The sequence below is a fragment of the Littorina saxatilis genome, linkage group LG8 (assembly GCF_037325665.1).
Source record: "Littorina saxatilis isolate snail1 linkage group LG8, US_GU_Lsax_2.0, whole genome shotgun sequence".
Taxonomy (NCBI): domain Eukaryota; kingdom Metazoa; phylum Mollusca; class Gastropoda; order Littorinimorpha; family Littorinidae; genus Littorina; species Littorina saxatilis.
This window is the reverse complement of record NC_090252.1, coordinates 4794234-4809458: the sequence shown is the minus strand read 5'-3', so window position 1 is coordinate 4809458 and position 15225 is coordinate 4794234. Positions and strand designations below refer to the sequence as shown.

At 42.1% G+C, this 15225-nt stretch overlaps 3 protein-coding genes across 4 annotated transcripts in view; 2 read left to right on the top strand and 1 right to left on the bottom strand.

Moving 5' to 3' along the window:
- LOC138972581 (uncharacterized) overlaps positions 1-15225 on the bottom strand; it is a 53387-nt gene that overhangs the window by 36007 nt on the left and 2155 nt on the right. The gene's annotated exons all lie outside the window — the stretch shown is intronic.
- Positions 1940-9957, top strand: LOC138972579 (uncharacterized). 2 transcript variants are annotated; one of them, XM_070345233.1, is made up of 4 exons: positions 1940-2146; positions 7770-8117; positions 8975-9271; positions 9714-9957. In XM_070345233.1, the coding sequence occupies exons 2-4, from the start codon at positions 7796-7798 to the stop codon at positions 9932-9934; spliced, it is 840 nt and encodes a 279-aa protein (XP_070201334.1). In that variant the 5' UTR covers positions 1940-2146; positions 7770-7795; the 3' UTR covers positions 9935-9957. The 2 variants fall into 2 exon arrangements, with proteins under 2 accessions (XP_070201334.1, XP_070201332.1); XM_070345231.1 differs by lacking the exon at positions 1940-2146 and adding an exon at positions 6828-7202.
- On the top strand, positions 9981-14740 carry LOC138972580 (uncharacterized). Its single transcript, XM_070345234.1, has 4 exons — positions 9981-10596; positions 10768-10917; positions 11335-11553; positions 12272-14740. Exons 1-4 carry the CDS (start codon positions 10479-10481, stop codon positions 12526-12528), a joined length of 744 nt encoding a protein of 247 aa, XP_070201335.1. The 5' UTR covers positions 9981-10478; the 3' UTR covers positions 12529-14740.

Genomic DNA, 15225 nt, shown 5'->3' with positions numbered 1-15225 from the left:
ACTGTCCAAGAAAAGGTTGCCTTTGGTGGAGGTTCTTTAATGGTCTGGGGGGCCTTCAGCCTTCACCACAGAACACCCTTGTTTCATGTACAGGGTAACCTGACTGGCCTCCGATACCGGGATGAGATCCTTCGACCGCTGGCTGTGGCTACACTGCAGCAGATGGGACCGCAGGCTGTTTACCAGGATGACAACGCTCGCCCCCACAGGGTGAGGGTGGTCCACAACTTCCTGCAGCAGTCTGGAGTCAACAGAATGGAGTGGCCAGCATGCAGTCCCGATCTCAACCCGATTAAGAACCTCTGGCCATGAGTTGGATCGCAAAGTGAAGAGCAACCACCCCCCTCCCAGGGATGTCCAGCACCTCTACCAGATGCTGCAGACTGAGTGGCAGGCGCTTCCACAAAGGATCTTCACCACCCTGGTCAACTCTATGAGGACTCGCTGCGTCGAGTGCCAGAACAGCCAGGGCGGTTACACGCATTACTGAACTTTTGGGAGCATCCGAATGCCATGTCTTGTGATTTCAACGACTTTGTGAAATTAAATTTCGATACGTAGACACTTTGATAAAATGTACAGACCAAACGATTGCTTGAAATTGAAGGAAATGTTGTATCGTTATCACTAAAGCATTGAATTAAACGTTTGCCAAATACCAACGCATTGGCTTTCTTATTTGGAAAGTTATGAATTTGTGTGCAAGTGATCCTTAACTTGTTGTGAGTAGCTTAATTATTCATCTCTGTCATTTAATTCATTTCGCATACATGTCTTGCTTCGTTTAGTTTGTTTTTAACACAACATTTCAATTGTTATAGAACACATGATTTGTTTAAAGGTGTTTACTTGTTGTTTATCCGTTTCCCTTCTTCTATTCATCTTCTTCGTCTTCCTGTTTGTCTGTCTGTCGATCTGCCTCTCTCTGTCTCTCTTTGTTTCCGTCTGTCTGTCTGTCTGTCTGTCTGTCTGTCTGTCTGTCTGTCTGCCTGTCTGTCTGTCTCTCTCTCTCTCTCTCTCTCTCTCTCTCTCTCTCTCTCTCTCTCTCTCTCGCATGTGAAGTACGCGCTTGAAAGTCGATAACGGAATGAGAGCCTTCGGGAATTTCCGAAGAGTTGGACAAAAAGAACGCATGACGCTATCAGTCACAGAGATGTAGGAGGAATGCGACCTTGACTCTCTTATGAGTAGACTGGCTGTTAATAATCACATGCTTACGCGTAGGCGCAACACTGATACCAGCACGTTGCACATTATTTTATTTTATTTTATTGGTCAACAGCCAGCAGAAAAAACGATAATTTTGCCCGAAACTGCTCGACGAACTACACGCCGTAAAGCTTCCCTCAACCAACACCACCCCTGCCTCCGTCTGTCTATCTGTCTGTTTGTCTGTCTGTCTCAAACATACACACAAACACACCCATCCGCATACACACACTGACACACACACACACACACTGACACACACACACACACACACACACACACACACTCAGTGACAGACAAACACACACACATACGCACGCACACACACATACACACACTCACACACACACATACGGCACATACACTCACCGGCAGGCGCACACACATACACTTACACACCGACTATCTCACTCTTTCTTTTTCACAACCGCGTCCCCCCCCCCCCCCTCCCCCCCATTTACACAAAACCCCAAACCGACACACAAGCACACACACGCGCGCAAACACCCACACACACACACACACACACACACACACCGGCACAGTGACTCACACATGATGAACTCTTACCCAGATTGGCACTGACACAAAACCTGACACACAAGCACACGCGCACTCCCACACAAGTGTAACGTAGCACTCGCACGTTGGATTGAACACAAACTGTTATCACTTTCGCACAGCTAAGACGAGTTGCCCAAAAGCGAACCGACGCAATCGCAGTGCCGTGCGCTTCAGTTTCAAAAAATCTGTTTCTTGGAGCAGAGCACAAAAGCGCGCGCGGAGCGAACCGCGAGCAGGTTATATTATGTGCTCGCGGCACGCAAGCACTATTTTTCAAGATGGCGGCAGTGTTGGAACTGCAATGGCGTGTAGAGTGTCGCGGTCTTCTCGGTGTCGTTTTCGACGTGTACCAGGGGATCCACTGCTTTTCAAGGTTTGATTATCACCCCAACTAACATTCCCATCATAACGAGGTTCTCTCTGACAATTTCATTGACCAATTTTTCTGCAAGCTTAAGTAATACAACTTTCATTCACATCTCGCATCATCGTTTCCTTTTTTACATTTAGTCAAGTTATGACTAAATGTTCAAACATTGACTGGGAATCGAGATGAGGGTGCGGTGTATGTGTGTGTGTGTGTGTAAAGGACTGGACCGATCTTCACTGATGTACCTCCACATGAAAGTGTCTGGGTATAATATCTTCAGATGTAACTGACGCGCCATACGCTACCGTGCTATAATGGCTTGTCAGTTTCTGTGCGTAAACGCGATAGAGTTACATGAACCTGACACAGCTAGTGGGTATATATGTTACAGTTAATCTGTGAAACCAGGGAATACGTGTATTAACTAGGTAATACATGAATTAACTGACGGAAAAAAACAGTTAATTCATGTATTACCTAAAATAGTTTAGTTAATACACGTATTCCCTGGTTTCACAGATTAACTGTAACATATATTTTGTTTGCTTGTTTGTTTGTTTGTTTGTTTGCTTAACGCCCAGCCGACCACTAAGGGCCATATCAGGGCGGTGCTGCTTTGACATATAACGTGCGCCACACACAAGACAGAAGTCGCAGCACAGGCTTCATGTCTCACCCAGTCACATTATTCTGACACCGGACCAACCAGTCCTAGCACTAACCCCATAATGCCAGACGCCAGGCGGAGCAGCCACTAGATTGCCAATTTTAAAGTCTTAGGTATGACCCGGCCGGGGTTCGAACCCACGACCTCCCGATCACGGGGCGGACGCCTTACCAATACCAATGTAACATATATATACCTACGGATATATATAGAACAAAATGCAGTGCGGTCAATTTCACTTTGTGAGTTTGAAGGGTTGACTAAATGTGGTAATATCGCTCCACGCGACTTGTTTTGTCTTGAAGCGCCCTTTCTCGATATGATCCTGTGCAGAGGCCAACGAAAGCGACTTGTCTAAGAAAAAGCGAATTGATTCCCATGCAACTCATGGCTGACTCGAGTAGAACGCGACTCTAGGTCTATATATAACTGTGTGCAAGGATTCGCTCATTCTGAAGTGTCTTCTATTTTTAAACTCAACGGAAATCCCCGCACTTGGCAATGTTTAATACTTTTTTCAGAGTGAGAGTACTTGCACATAATGGCGGCCTTGACAAAACAGTACCATGAAGTTCGTGTGTGGCTGTTTGTGAATTTGGGTGTGCTATGATGTGTTAGTAATGCAGGCATGTGTGTGTGGGAGTGTGTGTGTGTGGTTGGTCTACCGACATCGTATGAGTAGCCTATATATTAGGGCTGTTGGTTTTCTTACTTTCAGAACTAAAGATATATTCACGGGAAATACGAACTGTCTCGAGTCTACTAGTGAGCTTCAGGCTTCGGTTTGGGATTTGAAATAAGGATACCTCACACCAGTTACATTGGTTTTTGAAAGCTTAATCACTTACATTTCAAAAGCGATGTTAAAATAGTTTGTATAGACCGTTATTTCTTGAGGCATCCAATGTTTCCTTTCGCTTCGTCCTACACTTTCACCCCTTGACATCTGTGGATTTTGCTGGCATTTTCTAGATTCTAGATTTGATTTCCTAAGAATGATACTGCTTTCTTTACTATGCTTACCAGACAGAGTTCGAGAACTGTTTGGAGGAACAACAAGTTGGGACTCTGACGCCGAAGAGTGTTGCCGGTTTTCCAATTTACATTCGATAATTTAGCTATAACAAACATGGATTTTTTTGTTCAAAGTTAGTCATTGTAAATGAGTCCCAGTCAGGGTTCAGGAAATATCCTTTAGATTTCTAAATCTAACACACATATACAAATAAAAAAAAACCACTGGCATTGTGGACAGCATTTATTTAACCTTCCTGAGTAGTGTGTCTTAAATGCAAATAGTGGACAACTGACAATTGGCAAATCCATTGCCTCGATCATTAAACACACGAAAACTGTCTACAATAAAGGACTGTGACTTTGTATGAACTATTCCCATCGTGCATTCACATCTGAAGACCTGAAAGCAGAAGATTATTATCCGTGAAGCAATATCAAAAGAATACTTACGATATGCACAAGAAAACCGTTTAAACGTCGTGGGAACTGGTCTGAAAACACTCAAATGAATAGTTTATCTTTGAGCATGTTGTATAGCCGCGATAAGTCAAATATTGTTCCGTTACATGCCCATCACATACTAAGCGGGTCTGACGCCAAAACATGTATCAACTGCATACTATTAAACTTTGAAAGGGGAGCAGCAGATCATATGCACGGTATCTGTGGATTTACAAAACATGATCCGATGCTTGCACGTCGATTACAAATCGACCTAAGCCTTGAGGCCGCGATACATTTATCGCCAGCTCAACCTTTGCGCATAAAGAAATTACACCTTGCCTTGTCGGAGTGTTATAGGTGTTCTTCTCGATAGAAGCACCGGATGTATTATCAAATTGTTTGTTTAAAGTAATGTAGGACCTGTAATAATGAATTTGTGAAATGTGTGTGTGTGAGTGTGTGTGTGTGCGTGCGTGTGTGTGTGTGCACACGTGTGTGTGTGTGTGTGTGTGTGCACACGTGTGTGTGTGTGTGTGTGCGTGCGTGCGTGCGTCAGTGTGTGTGTGTGTGTGTGTGTGTGTGTGTGTGCGTGTGTGTGTGTATGTATGTGTGTGTGTGAGAGAGTGTGTGCGTGATTAAAGACATTTGACGGAGAGGCCGGCTGTCGACCAAGGCTAAAATTAATTTCAAGGGGACAAACCATGACTAAAATGGTTAACACATTTGAAAAGTTAGGGAGTTCTTAACACGCGCGCGTACACACACACACACACATACACACACACACACATACACACACACTCACAAACACACACTCGCACACACACACACACACACACACACACACACACACACACACACACACACACACACACACACACACACACACACACAGTGCACGGACGTACGTATACTTTTCCATACTTATGTACCGAAAGTTGTGAAAGGCGAAAATACAAAATTTAGTCAAGCTGTCGACGTCGAATTCACAGAATAAAACTGAACGCACTGCATTTTTTTCACCAAGATCGTATATATACTCGTAACATCGTCAGTCCACCGCTCGTGGGAAAGGTAGTGAAATTGACAAGCCAGAATAGCGCGGTAGTGGTTGCGCTAAGCAGGATAACACCCTTTTCTGTATCTCTGTTCTATTTAACTTTCTGAGCTTGTTTTTAATCCAAACATCAATCAATCAATCAATATGAGGCTTATATCGCGCGTATTCCGTGGGTACAGTTCTGAGCGCAGGGATTTTTTTGAAAAATATTTTTATGCAATTTATATCGCGCACATATTCAAGGCGCAGGGATTTATTTATGCCGTGTGAGATGGAATTTTTTTTACACAATACATCACGCATTCACATCGCCCAGCAGATCGCAGCCATTTCGGCGCATATCCTACTTTTCACGGCCTATTATTCCAAGTCACACGGGCATTTTGATGGACTTTTTTTTTATCTATGCCGATACAATTTTGCCAGGAAAGACCCTTTTGTCAATCGTGGGATCTTTAACGTGCACACCTCAATGTAGTGTACACGAAGGGACCTCGGTTTTTCGTCTCATCCGAAAGACTAGCACTTGAACCCACCACCTAGGTTAGGAAAGGGGGGGGAGAAAATTGCTAACGACCCAGGGTCGAACTCGCAACCTCTCGCTTCCGAGCGCAAGTGCGTTACCACTCGGCCACCCAGTCCACTAACATATCATATAGATCTATATGTTTTTGGAATCAGGAAGCGACAGGGATTAAGATGAAATAGTTTTTAAATCTATTTCGTTAATTTAAGTTTAATCATAGTTTTCATATTTTTATTTTTCAGAGCTTGTTTTTAATCCGAATATAACATATTTATATGTTTTTTGAATCAGCAAATATTGAAAAATAAGATAAAGTTGATTTTTGATCGTTTTATGACAAAATTATCTTAATTACAATTTTCAGATTTTTAGTGACCAAGCTCATTAATTCATTTGTACGCCTCCAAGATGAAATGCAATACCAAAGTTTGGCCTTTGTCGAAGATTGCTTAAGTACAATTTCAAGCGATTGGATCAAAACTTGAGGGTGTGACAGTGCCACCTCAACTTTCACAAAAAGCCGGATATGACGTCATCAAATACATTTATCGTGTAAAGGAAAAAAAGTGTTGGGATATTATATCCAAGATATCTTATGTGAAGTTTCATAATAATCGGTCTAGTAGTTTCCTCGAAAACACTCTACACATACACACGCACACACGCACACACACACACACAAACCCACACACACACACACACACACACACACACACACACACACACACACACACACACACACACATACATACACACATACACCATGACCCTCGTCTCGATTCCCCGTCCATGCTAAAACATTTAGTCATAACTTGACTAAATGTAAAAAGTAAAGTGTTGTTATTGTAACTGTGTTAGAAACCCTACGTGCACTACGTGCACTCAATGTTTTGTTTTCTTATTTTTTTAGGGGGGGGGGGACTGTTGCTTATAAGCATGAAAACAGAGGTATACTGTATATCTATTGGACGTTTTATATACAAAGAGCTTTTTGCTTGAACACGTGATGTAGAATACAGATAAATCCGTCCTTGTTCCTGTCGTTTGCAATATTAGTATTGCATGGAAGTTGTATACAATTGCTGTGTGCACAAAAAGGTAATATACTAAGTAGGTCCGGAAGAGGGAAATATTGTATTGGTCTATCTGGTTGACTTTATGCAAAAACACTGCTCGCTTTGTCGCGTTATTCAAAACCTTCATTACAGTTGGTTTAACACTGATTTGGATTGTACAGAACCAACAAAAATATTAATGGAGACCTTGGTTTCCTTCAGCTTGCACTGGCTTCTCATTACAAGACTTACAACTGCTGACAAACATCCAGTCAGCGTTGAAAAATACTGTAAGTTTATTTTTTTATAAAGGGTGTTTTTAACAATGACAACTTTCATAGTGTGAGTTGCCTTTGGTTGACCGGTTACCTGTAACAAGAATTAGTATTGCTTTTTCTCCTTTTCTACCAAAAGAAAATTAATCTAACCCGTGCCTTTTAGCTACGTAAGTGAAGGGAAGATGATGTGTGTGATTGTGTGTTTTATAGTGTGTGTGTGTGTGTGTGTGTGTGTATGTGTGTGTGTGTGTGTGTGTGTGTGTGTGTGTGTGTGTGTGTGTATGTGTGTGTGTGTGTGTGTGTGTGTGTGTGTGTGTGTGTGTGTGTGTGTGTGTGTGTGTGTGTGTGTGTGTGTGTGTGTGTGTGTGTGTGTGCACTTAATATGCATGTAAAGTAGTGATGTCGATAGTCGTCAAAAGTAGCTCTGATTGCCAATGATCCACAGTGTTGAGTTTGCTTCCGATATTACTTTCTCTGACACTCTGAGTAAGCTTGTCCCTGTTCCTGTTACTGTCTACACTCTACAATGCTATAAGCTGTAGGTCAACACTATCATACTTTTTGTTTCCTCGTTTCCAGGTGCTCATTTTACCTTCCCCAACATAATGGAACATAAGCTGACCGTTGAGGAACATTCTGAGATGGTTCTTCCCTTTACAATTAACAACTCCTGCAACAATGGCCCACTCAATCACACCGCGGTCACAATCAATAAAGCGTTCGGGGGTCACGAAATTGTGTGCTACTTTGAGCATCCACCAGGAAGATGTAAAGAGTATGATCAACCATACTGCGAATGTCCATCAGAAATATCAAGACTCCATCGTCTTGTGATTCCAGTGGACAGGTCCGATGCTGGCGTTTGGAAATGGTCGGCGACAAACTCGGATGAAATCGAAGATGCTGTTGTCACGCTTGTCGTCACCTGTGAGTACTGCATGGGTGTGCTTTTTTTGCCTTCGATGCCCCCGTTGTTAATATTCTTGTGTGTGTTTGCACACCTTGACTATATGCAATCAGGGTTCGACACTAGCGGGGGCGGGGGGCGGAACGCCCCAGAGTTTTGTGTTCCGCCCCAAACATTGCCGAAGCTTGGGGCCCACTCCGCCCCAGGATAAATTCCAACAATGACAAACCGAAAATTCTAATGCCAGAGCCAATCACTAAAAATTGCCAGTCAAAGTCGTCACTGAAATTTGCGTTACGATCAATGCCGCAGTCAAGAAAAAAAAAATTGAAATCGTCGAAGGACAATGCCGCAAGGGAAATAACTCCCAGATTGCACACTTTAGCGTGAGAGATAAGTATCGCCTTCAAATGCCAAACACAAAATGTGGCGACACATCCCTGGTGTAAAAAGACATGGAAATGAAGATGAAGAACAGGGTGGAGAGAAACGAAAAAAGGAGACCGATGCAGCCAAAAGCGCGAAGCGCCGTCGTAATTTCAATGTCAAATAGTTGAAGAAAAACGATTAAGAAAAACAGACAATGCATTGCCGCACGTGAATACTGAGAGTGGGCCCCAGATTTTTGTTTTCCGCCCCAGCAATTTCCATCTCTGGGGCCAGTGTGGCCCCAGGCCAAATAAGTTAGTGTCGACCCCTGTGCAATGCTGATGTGATCATAGGCATGAATAATGGGAGAGCTTTTCATTAATTTTTAAAGGTATGTTCACGAGAGCAAACAATTCTGGATTTTTCAAAAGTGTGCTAGTACGAAAAAACATCGAAGGACAGTTCCTCTAAACTCTTTAAAAACAATAATTGTACTCGTTTTTTCCAGATCCAGCAGAAATCGAAGAAATGACGTTCTGGAGCAAAGGAAATCCAGTCACTTCACCAGTCGTTCAGAATTCGTCTGTAACCATCTTGTGCTCCTGGGACAAAGGTGTCCCTGCCGTGACGTCATATCTGCGCCTCCTGGACCGTCGTGGTAACGAGCTGCAGCGCACGGACTCCTCCAATCAGAAAGAGCAGATTAACTACACTGTCAGCAGCGTACAGTGTGACCACGCAGGTCTGATAATGTGCGAGGCTGAAGGCGGATCCTTGCAGAAGAACCGAACTTTACTGGTTGAATGTATGTATGTTGGAATGATTTGAGTATTGCGTTGGCAGACGTATTGTCTTTCAAACGTGCGCTCGACTCTCCGATCTTCGATCTCAACTTCTACTCTATATCTCAGTCTCTCTCATTCTGTCTTCCTTGACATATCTTCCACTTGTTCTTGTCTCCTTAATATCCAACAACCTCACTGTACTACCACCATGATTTTGAAGCTAAGCGTGTTTCCTCTTATTTGATGCACATGTTCTAGTTATTTTCTTTTTACCTTGACTTTTATGCACCTGTTTGTTTGTGGTTTGATTTGGTTGGTGATGTATTTGTTGTCGCTTGCGAAAACTCGCTCATATTTCAAACCGGTCTTGTACTTTATTTTTTCTAAAATAGTCCCACTACAGTAGCGTTTGTTAAGCCTTTGAGATGCGTTTGATAACAACCTTTTTCTATCATGTGACAGGTGCACCAAAGGTTTACAGTCCTAGCAAAGACATAATCATCTCGAGTCCAACAGAAGATCTTCGTGTGGAGTTTTCGGTTCGCAGCCACAGTGTCCACATAATGAAATGTTGCCTGAAAAAGATAAAGGAATCGCCAGGCGTTACATCAAAACACAACACCACACTGCTCAGCCACTCTTGCAAAAGGCATGGCACCTACCTTCTTTTTGTTCACGATTGATAACTTGTCCGGAAGGGACTATTCTTACTGTCAGCATATTCTACACAGCGTAAAACTCTTCCTTTTATTTTGCCTGGTTAGTCTGGGTGTTAGCAAAATAGTATGTGCTGTTTTAATGTGGTTTGGGCTTGCAAGGGAAGTTTATCTAACACACTATAATTTCTGCTGGCCAGGAAACCAGATATTTGTTACATACAAAAGATGCTACTTATTTTCTTCTTCATAATACAAAATTTAACCATACCTTTTTACCTTCATCAGCTTTAAAGATCCTTGATAGAGACTTTGTATATAGTGCTATCTTGTTTCCAAAGTGAGTCCAGCTTAATTCATCTCTACACAGATTGAGGCTACGTACTTTCGCTCTTCTTCTGTCGGTATACTGATTTCACATAACCAAAGTTTTAAATTAAAACAACAGCACAAACAAAACAAAACAAAACCTGCACACACTTTAAAAACCACGAACAAATAAAATCGAATGTTAAAAGTTTGAACTGGTTTTCTTCACAGAAATTTGACACTGAATGGTTTTCCGCCGGAAATGACGTTCTACTTGAACCTTACCAACTTGACGTCCGAGATGGCGGGATCTTGGAAACTTGATCTTTTCAACAATATCGGAGTTGGCAGTTTTGTATTCAACATCAGCCTTCCAAAAGGTTTGTTTTACTTGACCTATATTGTCGTTCCTTCTGAAATTTGTTCTGAACGAATCGGGTATCAATTTTTTTTTTTATCTGTTCATATACATAAACCCATATTTAACTGTGAATGATCCCTGGCCTCTAACGTTATTCTTAAAACTAAAAATAATGCTTTGATATTCACAGGAGCCACAACAGGGGTACCGACGTGGATCAGCACTTCCGAGCCCGGCGGTTTCGAGTTTGCAAAGACGCCTTTCGGCATCACTGTGATCAGCGTCAACGTTTGCATCATTCTAGCAATAATTGGCATTGCTATCCACCTGAGGAGCAGAGGTGTGTGGCTTCATACTTTACGCATAATGTGGGGCTCTGCTCAAAGTGTGAGGTGACAGCCCCAAGAGAGTTTTGTTGTTCTATTTTCATTAACAACAGACGATAAGGGGGTTTGGATCGGTTGAAAAATTATAAAATATTACTTGTCAGTAAGAGAAGGCAAATTAACATGCGTTGCTTATCTAGGCAGCAGCAACTTCTTTTGCATATTTCTCAAAAGTACACAAAGACACATTGACTGAAGAAATATCCACACGACAAAATCTGTATGCTAAATCTGACAATACTTAAAAGTGCTTTTTACTGTTAGCCTCAGATATTCGTAGTCTACTGCTCTCGCTTTTTTTGTCTTTCTCTTTTCTTAGAAAAAATACAGTGCCCTACTTTTCTTCTATCTAATTTTAGTCTTTCTTTCAGGAAGAAGATCCGATGCAACAATTACAAACTCACAGCGTATCATCCCGACACAAGCAAACCAGTTAGCAGAGAGACCATTGCCTCATGAACCCATGGTGCGACTTGCGGACTTGGAAGCCATCATGCGAACACAACAGCTACCTCTGGCGCAGTCGGATGAACCTTGCATCAGTCATGACTACGAAGAAGTCAAGAACAATATACCTGGCGCTGAAGGAGGTAAAGTCAGAAAATAAGATTTAATTGGACATACCTCACAATTTGAGTAAATACACTCTTTGAGTCCTATGTGTGAATCATGGTAGGTATGTTTATTAAAATCTCACTGAGTATGTCTGTTTCTCTCATTTTTTGTCTGTCTGCCTGCCTCTATCTGAGCTTACAATTCGAAGAAAAGGAGGAAATATCTTCCTTTAAGTGTTTTTGTATGACCACATTTGCACTGAGATGGCCAAGAATGTTATGATTTTGGTGCGAATGTTTGTAAAATGATGTTCGGTTATGGGGGGGGGGGGGGGGACACTCACACAGGGATGATTTTGTTCGCTGTTGTTCATTGACATGGTCATTTTCTTGGTCTACTGCCAAACGGTTTTCAAGGAAAGTACAAAGGGCAATATACACTGTAAATCCCTCTTTGTTTTAACAAGGACGGACGTTGGTATGCATATAGGATATAAACTTAGCAGTGCACAATTAATGGGGAAAACACAGGCTACAGCGAAGACGTAATTTTTGGCTGAATAGTTCACGCACTGCACTATTACAAATACAACAGCCTGTCACAAAGAGTACAGAATTCGGATAATGCAAATGCACGTGTTTTGTGCATACGTTCTAATGGTCTTATTTTGCGCCGTTGTAGTCCAAAATATTGACTGTTAAATCAGTCATTAGCTTCTGTCTTCATCTAAAATGCTGTATGTATGTAAACCAGGTGCCCCATTGGCTGCAGCGAAACATCCACCACAGACATCTCCCATTGAAGAGGACGACACATATTTGCATCCTGTCTCGTCAGCGCTGGATGTGACTCAAAACCAGGACGAGCCTGACCTCGACGAACGCTATTCACTTCGAAGCAACAAACCCGTGTGCGGATCAGACAATCTTCACGTTCCTCCCATGAACAATGCCCCTAGCTCTGCGACCCGGTTTACAAGCGTTGTTAAAGCTAGAGTCGTACATACGTAGTTCGCCGACAACCGTACGCAGATGATGGCTTTATTCCGCCTGGTCATACCGCCTCTGCACCTACACATGCTTCTGTTGATAAGTGTTTTATGAAAACGCTGCAGTCTGACATTGCTCTTTCATAAATGATGTAAACAAAATAAAATCTGAATTTTCTGGTAAATCCACGAAATGAGGACATTTCAAGATAAGTTGAAACAATTACGTAATACGTATTAATACACTCTTTGACTGCAATTTATGTTCCTTATATGGTCAAACGCGTCTTTTTTAATTTCCATATAAGGTAAAAGGTGGTGTAAAGCCGTGGAAAAACCCAGGAAGCCATTGTGTAAATATATGAGCATGCGCTTTGAAGAGCTAAAACGTTGTGTAAATATCTGATCATGCGCACTCGTGGTGAAAACTAGTCAAAATTCACAGCACGTCTAATTTTAGCTGCGCACGAATCTTCCAACGCTTGGCTTGGAAACAACAATGGCGCTTCAAGGAAAAGGAGATTTTTCACCGGTTCGAAACAAAATCTCCAGTCCAGTAACATTGGAATAATTTCATACCACCTATATTTATCATCATGGATCTGGAAAGGATATTGCTTAAATTGCGTCCACTTACAACTATAATGCACCTACGAAATGAAACCTTGAACGCTGTGACAGTTCTGTTGGCTGCAAAGTGTTTCTGCTTGTGAGATCTAAAAGCGACAAGCAATAATGATTGTGAAAGTTAAAGAATGAACGATAACGACAATTCCTACAACAGGCACTTACTTTCTGTAGCCTTATGAGTACGTGCTGCAAGAACATTTCTTTTTATTTTACGCGCATGTGTGTGTGTGTGTATGTGTGTGTGTGTGTGTGTGTGTGTGTGTGTGTGTGTGTGTGTGTGTGTGAGAGAGAGCGTGTGTGTCAGAGAGTGTCTATGTTTGTGTGTGTAAGGGAGATGGTGAAGGTGTGTGAGAGAGAGAGAGAGAGAGAGAGAGAGGGTGTGTGTCAGAGACAGTGTCTATGTTTGTGTGTGTAAGGGAGATGGTGAAGGTGTGAGAAAGAGAGAGAGAGAGAGAGAGAGAGAGAGAGAGAGAGAGAGAGAGAGAGAGAGCGTGTGTGTCAGAGACAGTGTCTATGTTTGTGTGTGTAAGGGAGATGGTGAAGGTGTGAGAAAGAGAGAGAGAGCGTGTGTGTCAGAGACAGTGTCTATGTTTGTGTGTGTAAGGGAGATGGTGAAGGTGTGTGTGTGTGTGAGAGAGAGAGAGAGAGAGCGTGTGTGTCAGAGACAGTGTCTATGTTTGTGTGTGTAAGGGAGATGGTGAAGGTGTGTGTGTTTGAGAGAGAGAGAGAGAGAGAGAGAGAGAGAGAGAGAGAGAGAGAGAGAGAGATAGAGCGTGTGTGTCAGAGACAGTGTCTATGTTTGTGTGTGTAAGGGAGATGGTGAAGGTGTGTGTGTGAGAGAGAGAGAGAGAGAGAGAGAGAGAGAGAGAGAGAGAGCGTGTGTGTCAGAGACAGTGTCTATGTTTGTGTGTGTAATTAACGTAAGGGAGATGGTGAAGGTGTGTGTGAGGGTTTGGCAAGGGTTGGAAAGTTGTTGATAGTAGCTTGTAGACATGTATTGTATGATTCTTTATGTCCTCGTCAGCCTGAGTTGTTTAACTATACTATATTACTTATAGTGATGTGTTTGTGTATTCCTTTACTCAATAACAAGTTATTGTTCTGAATAGACAAAATTACATGAAACTCCACTCATCATAACCCATTCACAAGCACACATTCGCCACTTGTATTTATCATTTTGGGTCAAATTTATTCAAATGAGTGTATTATATACATATTGGTAAATTTCCTGATGGGAGGGGGGGAGGGGGCGGGGAGTTGCTGCCAAGCGAGAGTATCACTCATATTTACAATTTTAAGAAACACACTGTTCATGGAGCACCAGATTAGTCAATTACAAAAACACTAAGTGAGCAAGCAGGAGTCATGAACAAACCAAGAAGACGAAACAAAACAAAAACCCAGAGAAGCAAACAAACACAACACACACACGAATAAACAAATCACTGTTCTAGTAGAGTGCCATAATCTCACATGCTTGTTCAGCTCAGCTACAAACATAATAATTATAATGGTTGAGAGTAAGAACACATGATGATGATGATGATGATGATGATGATGATGATGATGATGATGATGATGATGATGATGATGATGATGATGACATGCACATGCATTACAGACATAGGACAAAATAAACACGTCAAGTAGTGTGACACATCACTTCAAACACAATACCACAAAAACTATCTAAAAAATATATATGCAGGTATACTGTGTCAAATAGTAGATGATTTCATGGTCATATGTCGCCGCTGCGTTCCATGGCACACCGTTGGCGTACAATGTCTTTAATGTAACTTTGAACAGTTTAAGAACTGAAACCAACTGTTCAACAACCCATACAAACTGGACAGAGTTATTTGCATTCATTCCATCAGAATAATGTAAGACAATCAACGTAATCTCGTGTGGAAGAAAACGTCTGTCACACGACCAAGTCTAAATAGCAGGTAATCTCACTCTCTCACTTTCTGTATATGTTTATCTCTCTCTCTCTCTCTCTCTCTCTCTCTCTCTCTCTCTCTCTCTCTCTCTCTCTCTCTCTCTCTCTCTCTCTCTCACTTTCTGTATCTGTCTACCTCTC

What these genes read in the sequence shown, in the direction of transcription:
- LOC138972579 (XM_070345231.1), top strand. Translation starts at nt 7,016, where the DNA reads ATGCAAAAACACTGCTCGCTTTGTCGCGTTATTCAAAACCTTCATTAC. An exon ending in TGTCACGCTTGTCGTCACCT is followed by an intron (nt 8,118 to 8,974) that starts GTGAGTACTGCA and finishes CGTTTTTTCCAG; the next exon opens with ATCCAGCAGAAATCGAAGAA. An exon ending in CCGAACTTTACTGGTTGAAT is followed by an intron (nt 9,272 to 9,713) that starts GTATGTATGTTG and finishes ATCATGTGACAG; the next exon opens with GTGCACCAAAGGTTTACAGT.
- LOC138972580 (XM_070345234.1), top strand. Translation starts at nt 10,479, where the DNA reads ATGACGTTCTACTTGAACCTTACCAACTTGACGTCCGAGATGGCGGGA. An exon ending in CAACATCAGCCTTCCAAAAG is followed by an intron (nt 10,597 to 10,767) that starts GTTTGTTTTACT and finishes TGATATTCACAG; the next exon opens with GAGCCACAACAGGGGTACCG. An exon ending in TATCCACCTGAGGAGCAGAG is followed by an intron (nt 10,918 to 11,334) that starts GTGTGTGGCTTC and finishes TCTTTCTTTCAG; the next exon opens with GAAGAAGATCCGATGCAACA.